Source organism: Rutilus rutilus (genome assembly GCF_951802725.1).
Source record: "Rutilus rutilus genome assembly, chromosome: 3".
NCBI lineage: Eukaryota > Metazoa > Chordata > Actinopteri > Cypriniformes > Leuciscidae > Rutilus > Rutilus rutilus.
This window is the reverse complement of record NC_140211.1, coordinates 59,558,165-59,567,694: the sequence shown is the minus strand read 5'-3', so window position 1 is coordinate 59,567,694 and position 9,530 is coordinate 59,558,165. Positions and strand designations below refer to the sequence as shown.

Here is a 9,530-nt window from a genome sequence, read left to right as displayed (position 1 = left end):
ACAATCAAGGCAGCTACTGAAACAAAGATAAAAAATAAAAAAAGCTCATATATCAAAACCAAGGCTGAAATCGAAAATATTATACCCTATAATAGGGCCATTTGTAGAGTCCAAAACCATAGTGGACATTATCGAGTGAACACATTCAATCCCATAATGCACTGCACCAACGAGTGAACAACTGATGTAGGCTCAACGGCTGTCCGAATTCACTCACTCGTTTTCATTCACTTCCTCAAGTGAACAGTATGAGTGGACAAGTGTAGTGAATAGTGAGTGAGGGTTTAGGGGGGATTTCGGATTCAGCCCAAGAAACAGAAAACCAGGGAACGTCTCGGTTCTCTCTCCCTCCCTCACTGTTTGCTGATTAACTTAAGTAAAATTATTTCACAATCAAGAGGACAACGAATAATTTATGCATGACTGAAAATGTAAAATTTTAGACACTTTTTATCCCGAATACAATGTAATTTTCAGCTAATTAGAAAAAGAAGAAGAAGTTTTATTTATATCCTCAAGATCAAGATCGATACATTTCTATTTATTTTTTAGGATAAACCCCTTGAGATGTAGGCCTACCATCTCGTTTTCGAGGGATCCCCGGGGAAACATTCCAGTACATTTAAAGAAAAGAAAACACCAGTTAGATATATTAGATTATGAAACTGTCTGTACTAATAAGGGTTCGGATTATTACTTTGCACAAAACCTTCCAATAAGCAACCTTCCTTTAAGCGGTGCATGAAACACCATATGTGATGATATGCGCGCGCCAGAGCATCTGAAGCAGACTGACACGCGCATGCGCGCGCGCGTGAGAGAGCTTCGCGCGCACAGAACGAGAGCCGTGTGTTCGTCTTTTCTGCAACACACATGGTGAAAAGGTGAGTTTATTTTGTTGTAATTATATGTGCGTGTGCATTATTGCGTATTGTGAGGAAAATCGGTATTAATATGATATGAGATTCTGCATGCACGCGGCTCGTCTATAGGCTGATTTATGTCGCGCAAACAGCATTCCACATACAAATATAATAAACAGAGATAGAAAAATGTATCGAATGTCAGTCAGTGTGTATACATATGATCATGATTCAATAAATCAATTGAAATGCATTATGAATAATGAAATGTTCATAATGAAAGATGCAGCTGATTTGACTAATTAAACAGACATTATGTGCATGACAGTCCTTTTTCGAGGCATTTGGCATTAGTTGATCAATAAAAAAAAAAAAAAACCCTTAATAAACAGTTTGTAAATGATGATTATAGTAATCCTAAAAGAATGGCTGTGGATGTAAACAGCATCTGTTGATCTCAGGTGTTGTGTTGTAATTGTTCTCTCGGGATGTGAGTGTTTGCTGTGTGTCTCCGGTGTGTTGTGGCATGCAGGCCTCTTACACCTGAGGCCTGATTCATTTAATTAAGCATGATTAAGCGTTACAAGTGTTGAATGTGTTGCACAGATCATCTTCTCTCCTGTGTGAAAGCATCTGGTGAGCTGAAAGTTGTGTCTGCAGCTGATGGGCTCTGAACTGGTGGAGATGGGAAAGAGCGCTGAACACACCAGTGGAGCGCAGGACCCCGACGGCTCCATACACACTCCGTCCCGAACCCTGGACTCGTCACACACTCCGTCCCGAACCCTGGACTCGTCACACACTCCGTCCCGAACCCTGGACTCGTCACACACTCCGGCGAACGCCTGCTGCTTCTGCTGGTGCTGTTGCTGCAGCTGCTCCTGGTGAGGAAACTCTCGTCTTTAAAGCGATAGATCACCCAAAACTGAACATTAGCCCATGATTTACTCAAGTCATCCTAGGTGTATATGACACTCTTCTTTCAGACGAATACAATCTAAGTTACAGTATATTAAACATTGTCGGCCGGAAGCTAGTTATTTTAGTCAGTTTTAAAATTGGATATTTTTCTTACACGAACACATCGCTTCACTTCAGAAGGCCTTTATTAACCCCCGGAGCCTGTGGAGCACTTTATGATGGACAGATGCACTTTTATGATGGATAGATGCACTTTTATGATGAATAGATGCACTTTTATGATGGATAGATGCACTTTTATGATGAATAGATGCACTTTTATGATGGATAGATGCACTTTTATGATGGATAGATGCACTTTTATCATGGATACTTGCACTTTTATTATGGATAGATGCACTTTTATGATGGATAGATGCACTTTTATCACAGATATATACACTTTTATCATGGATAGATACACTTTTATCATGAATAGATGCACTTTTATCATGAATAGATGCACTTTTATTATGGATAGATGCACTTTTATCACAGATAGATACACTTTTATCATGAATAGATGCACTTTTATGATGGATAGATGCACTTTTATGATGGATAGATACACTTTTATGATGGATACTTGCACTTTTATGATGGATAGATGCACTTTTATCACAGATAGATACACTTTTATCATGGATAGATGCACTTTAATCATGAATAGATGCACTTTTATGATGGATACTTGCACTTTTATGATGGATAGATGCACTTTTATCACAGATAGATACACTTTTATCATGGATAGATACACTTTTATCATGAATAGATGCACTTTTATGATGGATAGATGCACTTTTATGATGGATAGATACACTTTTATGATGGATAGATGCACTTTTATGATGGATAGATACACTTTTATCATGAATAGATGCACTTTTATGATGGATAGATACACTTTTATCATGAATAGATGCACTTTTATGATGGATAGATGCACTTTTATGATGGATAGATACACTTTTATCACAGATAGATACACTTTTATCATGGATAGATACACTTTTATCATGAATAGATGCACTTTTATGATGGATAGATACACTTTTATCATGAATAGATGCACTTTTATGATGGATAGATGCACTTTTATGATGGATAGATACACTTTTATCATGAATAGATGCACTTTTATGATGGATAGATACACTTTTATCATGAATAGATGCACTTTTATGATGGATAGATGCACTTTTATGATGGATAGATACACTTTTATCACAGATAGATACACGTTTATCATGGATAGATACACTTTTATCATGAATAGATGCACTTTTATGATGGATAGATACACTTTTATCATGAATAGATGCACTTTTATGATGGATAGATGCACTTTTATGATGGATAGATACACTTTTATCATGAATAGATGCACTTTTATGATGGATAGATGCACTTTTATGATGGATAGATAAACTTTTATCACAGATAGATACACTTTTATGATGGATAGATACACTTTTATCATGAATAGATGCACTTTTATGATGGATAGATGCACTTTTATGATGGATAGATACACTTTTATCATGAATAGATGCACTTTTATGATGGATAGATACACTTTTATCATGAATAGATGCACTTTTATCATGGATAGATGCACTTTTATGATGGATAGATACACTTTTATCACAGATAGATACACTTTTATGAACTTCAAAACAGAAACCGGCCATTCACTGCCATTATAAAGCTTGGAAGAGCCAGTACATTTTTTTTATATAACTCAGACTGTATTTGTCTGAAAGAAGAATGTCATATACACCTAGGATGAGTTGAGGGTGAGTAAATCATGGGCTAATTTTCATTTTTGGGTGATCTATCCCTTTAATCTCCAACATGCGTTCATGAGAGAACCACGACACGTGTGTTGTGTTGACGCAAGAGCAGACATTGTTTTGTGAACGTGCGTTGAAGATTAATATTTTGTAAAACATTGTTTTTACAACTTTAGGTAAACTTTGATATAATACATAATATTCTCTGTACAATTCAGGTAAAAAAAACAACATTTTGCAGCGGATTTTAAGTGACCTGAAGAATAAGTCTAGTGTGGCTGAGATATTTCACTGTGTGATAGAGAACTTCATTAAGGCTAATGCAGACTGAGCTTAGGAGTACGTCTCGTATTCATTAGGAGCCTCTCCGGAGACATTCAGGCGTCACAGAAAACATGTTTTTATAATGTGTGTGTGTGTGTGTGTGTGTGTGTAGTCTGACAGTACGCTCTGCTAAGGAGGAAAAAACTATGACGACGATCTCAGAAGAACAAGAGGAGGCTGATATCGAACAGATGTGAGTTGTGTTATAAGTTAAAAAAATGTAATATTGCAAAAGTAGTCGCTAAGAACTGCAACAGTGAACATAAAAATATTTTCAACCCTCATTTTGCCTAATAGTTGGAATTTTTATTCATCCCAGTTACGGGAGTCTCTTGAATGACAACACAGCAGATCTACAGAGAATGAGCTCGCTGCTCAGCCTTCAGATACTGTTTAGCATTAGCTTTAGCAGTGCAGCGCTTTCATAAACCCTCCTCCCTCCCCAGCTCCACCTGTATAGATCTGTATAGGTAATTCATGTACGCCATATTGTACAACAGCATATTTTGGCAGTAGAAAGTCCCATGCTTTGCTCGGCCTGGCAAAATACCGTACTTGCAGTGTAGCAGCTTTATTCTGCCAAGATGAAACATATCAACATTGTCATTCCCATTACCACAACACTCCAAGAGTGGTCATGACAGAACTATGAACTAATTACATTTTTAACTAAATCAGAACTATAGACAATCACAGTCCATCTTGACAAATAACACACAAGACCTTGTCTTTATTGGACACAGTGTGAACATGCACTCTGGCACAGGAATCTTCCCAAAGGAATTGAGGACCTACAGTGTGTAATTGTTCTGACGTGTATGGCGTCAGAAAGTGATTCATGACGTTCTTCAAGTGTGTTCGGCACTGTTACCAGGATGCAAAGTAGTAACAGTGATGAACAATCTGTAAAGCTGTGGACCTTTAGAGAAACCTTTTCCAACAGTTTACAGTGTTCAACAGTGTTTTATAGGGCAACACCTGAGCAACACCTCTAATCTCGGCTCATTCATTTGACACCTGTTCGCCTTTAGAGAATCCATTAGCCTTTTCCCTCCCTGTGTGGTGAATGTTTACACTGTGTGTTCAATAAGGTCATGAACATGTATCGATGGTGTGTTATGTTCTAAAGCAGAGATAGTGTGTTTTCCGGCGATCCGTGTTTTCACTGTTTTACGGGAGGGGGAGTTATTACACATCTTCTGAAAGAGTACAGAATCCCCAGATCCAAAAACAAAGAACAAGTAAAGAAGAAGCAGAAACAAGTAAAGAAGAAGCAGAACAAGTAAAGAAGAAGCAGAACAAGTAAAGAAGAAGCAGAACAAGTAAAGAAGAAGCAGAAACAAGTGAAGAAGCAGAAACAAGTAAAGAAGAAGCAGAACGAGTAAAGAAGAAGCAGAAACAAGTAAAGAAGAAGCAGAAACAAGTAAAGAAGCAGAAACAAGCGAAGAAGAAGCAGAAACAAGTAAAGAAGAAGCAGAAACAAGTAAAGAAGAAGCAGAACAAGTAAAGAAGAAGCAGAAACAAGTGAAGAAGAAGCAGAAACAAGCGAAGAAGAAGCAGAAACAAGTAAAGAAGAAGCAGAAACAAGTAAAGAAGAAGCAGAAACCAGTAAAGAAGAAGCAGAAACAAGTAAAGAAGAAGCAGAAACCAGTAAAGAAGAAGCAGAAACAAGTAAAGAAGAAGCAGAAACCAGTAAAGAAGAAGCAGAAACAAGTGAAGAAGAAGCAGAAACAAGTAAAGAAGAAGCAGAACGAGTGAAGAAGAAGCAGAACGAGTGAAGAAGAAGCAGAAACGAGTGAAGAAGAAGCAGAAACAAGTAAAGAAGAAGCAGAACGAGTGAAGAAGAAGCAGAAATGAGTGAAGAAGAAGCAGAACAAGTAAAGAAGAAGCAGAAACGAGTGAAGAAGAAGCAGAAACAAGTGAAGAAGCAGAAACAAGTGAAGAAGAAGCAGAAACAAGTAAAGAAGAAGCAGAAACAAGTGAAGAAGCAGAAACAAGTGAAGAAGAAGCAGAAACAAGTAAAGAAGAAGCAGAAACAAGTGAAGAAGAAGCAGAACAAGTGAAGAAGCAGAAACAAGTGAAGAAGCAGAAACAAGTAAAGAAGAAGCAGAAACAAGTGAAGAAGCAGAAACAAGTGAAGAAGCAGAAACAAGTGAAGAAGAAGCAGAACAAGTAAAGAAGAAGCAGAAACAAGTAAAGAAGAAGCAGAAACAAGTGAAGAAGAAGCAGAAACAAGTGAAGAAGCAGAAACAAGTGAAGAAGCAGAAACAAGTGAAGAAGAAGCAGAAACAAGTGAAGAAGAAGCAGAAACAAGTAAAGAAGAAGCAGAAACAAGTAAAGAAGAAGCAGAAACAAGTGAAGAAGCAGAAACAAGTGAAGAAGCAGAAACAAGTGAAGAAGAAGCAGAACAAGTAAAGAAGAAGCAGAAACAAGTGAAGAAGAAGCAGAAACAAGTAAAGAAGAAGCAGAAACAAGTAAAGAAGAAGCAGAAACAAGTGAAGAAGCAGAAACAAGTGAAGAAGAAGCAGAAACAAGTAAAGAAGAAGCAGAAACAAGTGAAGAAGCAGAAACAAGTGAAGAAGAAGCAGAAACAAGTGAAGAAGAAGCAGAAACAAGTGAAGAAGAAGCAGAACAAGTAAAGAAGAAGCAGAAACAAGTGAAGAAGCAGAAACAAGTGAAGAAGAAGCAGAAACAAGTGAAGAAGAAGCAGAAACAAGTGAAGAAGCAGAAACAAGTAAAGAAGAAGCAGAAACAAGTAAAGAAGAAGCAGAAACAAGTGAAGATGAAGGGTTAGCGACTGAAGCTTTGAGGTGTTGATGGACTCGATCGACTCCGTCTGTGTTTGATCATTGCTCTGAATCCCATCCGGATGAAGTCTTCTCAGCTTTTTTCATGCATGAAGCTAGAATGAAATGTTTGTTTTATTATTTAAAAGCAGATGATCTGTTCTTTCTTTGTTTATATATATATATATATATATATATATATATATATATATATATATATATATATATATATATATATATATATATATATATATATATATATGTAGCATGTTCATATATTCATACAACACAATATTCTGGGAGCCATGAAGGTTTTGTGAAAATGATCAATAATGCTGGCGCTGGCTGGCAACTTCTTAAAGAACACAGATGGGTAAGAGTTAAAGATCTGTTCCACATGTCCTGATATCCCGTCTCCTCTAGGCCTCAGCTCACTCTGGAGGAGGTCCAGTCGTGGGGAGAGTCATTCGAGCGCTTGATAAAAAGTGCTCAAGGTCGTTCGCACTTCCAACAGTTTCTCAAGTCTGAGTTTAGTGAAGAAAACCTGAAATTCTGGCTCATCTGTGAGGATCTAAAGAAAGAGACCAACAAAACCACGGTTGAACAGACGGTGAAACAAATATACGAGGACTACGTCTCTGTAAAGTCACCTAAAGAGGTATATATAAGCTCATTTCCACATGATAACTCAATGCTGTGCTTTTGCTTAAACTTTTGTTGTGAAACATGAATATCTATAGCCGCGTTTCCACTGAAATTACCCCGAACAATTTGTCCCAGGAACTTTTCCTCCAGACCTGTTGCTGTCTGCGTTTCCACCGCGGTGTAAAGTACCGTGAAGATTAGGCAAATAGTCCAGTGGCGTAGGACTGCACACTACTTCCCAGTCCCTGCTGGACTTCATCCTCTGAATTTAAGCGTAATAAAGCCTGAACCTCATCATCATTAAACTCCATTGTTGATTCGAATAGCAAACAACTTAAGGGACTTTCGCACCGGAGGAACCTTTTCATAGTTTCTAGAACTATTGGCGGAAGTTCCCGGATTTTGCCGTGTTCTCACCGCAGGAACTAAGGATTTTAGTTCTAGGAACTAATTTACTCCTCCTTCAGTCGGTCTAAACCAGCACTATAGGAACTATCCATGACGTTAGTGTTCGCTGATTGGCTGAACACACGCGAAACACCAGCACTCGCCATTTAAAAAAAAAGCTGTGTAAACACAGATTATAGCCTATATATTTACTCCCGAAACTAACTCTACGAACATGTAAAACAGTGATAGATGCGCCTCTTAACCTTTACGGTGAGGAGAAAATCAAACGCAACTTTGAGGAGACCAAGCCAAACATGATTATGTGTTTCTGCTCGGCTAGCAACACTGGACATCAATCACACGGCATACGCTAATAACTTTTCATTACTGTCTACTTTCTTTGTATAACAGTTCTATCTGATAACGTATTAGACAGGGCTGTTAGACAGATCATAAACTAATGAACACGGAGAATGCGAACACTGTGAGCTCAGGCTCTGGCGTTCTCAGCGCCGTCAAAATAAAGGTCACAACAACAAGTGTGTCTTACATCACTTCAGAGTTTCTACTGGCGGTGCGAATGCAACCAGGAAAACATTCCTAAGGGAACCATTAGTTGCGAAAGCTCCTTCTTACTGCACGCATCGCAAAAGATTTTTAAAAATGGTGGTTGAAATGAAAGAGTCAAACTGCGTGGAGCCAATCAAAATGCGGCATTAACTCAACCAATCAGCATGTTCAGAGCCCAAGTCCCGCCCCTGAAAGCTCCTGAACTTTGAAAAAGTAGTACTGAACTTTCTGAGGGGGAAGTCCTTACCTGGAACTTCATTTAGACCCTGGTTCCTGCGGTCGAAACACACCTAAAGTCCCTAATTCCCGAGGAAAACTCCTGCAGTGGAAACACGGCTCATGATTACCTGTGTTTGTGTATCCAGGTGAGTCTGGACTCGCGTGTGCGTGAAGTGATCCACAACAACATGCAGGAACCCTCCTCCTGCACGTTTGACGAGGCACAGCTGCAGATCTACGTGCTCATGCAGAGAGACTCCTTCCCACGGTTCATGAACTCCAGCATGTACGCAGACCTCCTTCAGAGCCTTCAGACGCCCAACGAGTCCTAACACACACTTATACACACTTCAGACACGCTTCCCTGTAGACCTCAAAGATCCCTGTTTGCACGTACCTTTCATCCCAGGTGATCAGGTCAGACAAGACCCATCTGGGGTCTCATTTATAAGCGTTGCGTCGCACAAAACAGAAAGAGCCGTACGCCACTTCCCACGCATACGGTGTGATTTATAAAAACAAACTTGACGGGAGAATGTGTAAGTACATCTGTAAGTAAACTCTGAGACATGCGTACGAACATTCTGGAGACGGAGCGGTTTGGCGACACCGATGGAGATCTGAGGGACTGATGAAGGAAAACCACTTTAATATTCATTATGAGTCCTAATAAATACAGTGATGTTCACAATACATAAAAGAATTATTTAAACTATCTAATATACACATTTAGATTAAATATGCCATTCTCATTAATGGAGTTAAGCACTTAAATTAGATGAAATCATTACCGAGAAGTTATAAAAAATGTAAAATTCTAATAAATAGAAATATTTTTAGTGTATGCGCTGCTTTTGAACACTTTTCCTGTCGCATGCTGAGATTTAATGTTTGCTCAGCGCATGATAATAGCAGAACTCTTGCTCTGAGAAAATATGTTCACGCAAATAATGATCAATAATGCACAATAAGGCCTA

General features: G+C 38.5%; 1 protein-coding gene across 2 annotated transcripts; it reads left to right on the top strand.

The window, feature by feature from the left end:
• The first annotated feature begins 845 nt into the window (after nt 1–845).
• Nucleotides 846–8,998, top strand: LOC311288188 (regulator of G-protein signaling 20-like). Of its 2 annotated transcripts, XM_084405468.1 has the most exons (5): nt 846–884; nt 1,494–1,747; nt 4,056–4,136; nt 7,153–7,387; nt 8,700–8,998. In XM_084405468.1, exons 2-5 carry the CDS (start codon nt 1,527–1,529, stop codon nt 8,883–8,885), a joined length of 723 nt encoding a protein of 240 aa, XP_084261594.1. In that variant the 5' UTR covers nt 846–884; nt 1,494–1,526; the 3' UTR covers nt 8,886–8,998. The 2 variants fall into 2 exon arrangements, with proteins under 2 accessions (XP_084261594.1, XP_084261593.1); XM_084405467.1 differs by lacking the exon at nt 846–884 and having other exon boundaries at nt 1,453–1,747.
• The last annotated feature ends 532 nt before the right edge of the window (nt 8,999–9,530 follow it).

Coding starts and splice junctions, on each gene's coding strand:
- LOC311288188 (XM_084405468.1), top strand. CDS start 1,527: ATGGGCTCTGAACTGGTGGAGATGGGAAAGAGCGCTGAACACACCAGT. Junction 1,748..4,055: donor TGTTGCTGCAGCTGCTCCTG/GTGAGGAAACTC, acceptor GTGTGTGTGTAG/TCTGACAGTACGCTCTGCTA. Junction 7,388..8,699: donor CTGTAAAGTCACCTAAAGAG/GTATATATAAGC, acceptor TTGTGTATCCAG/GTGAGTCTGGACTCGCGTGT.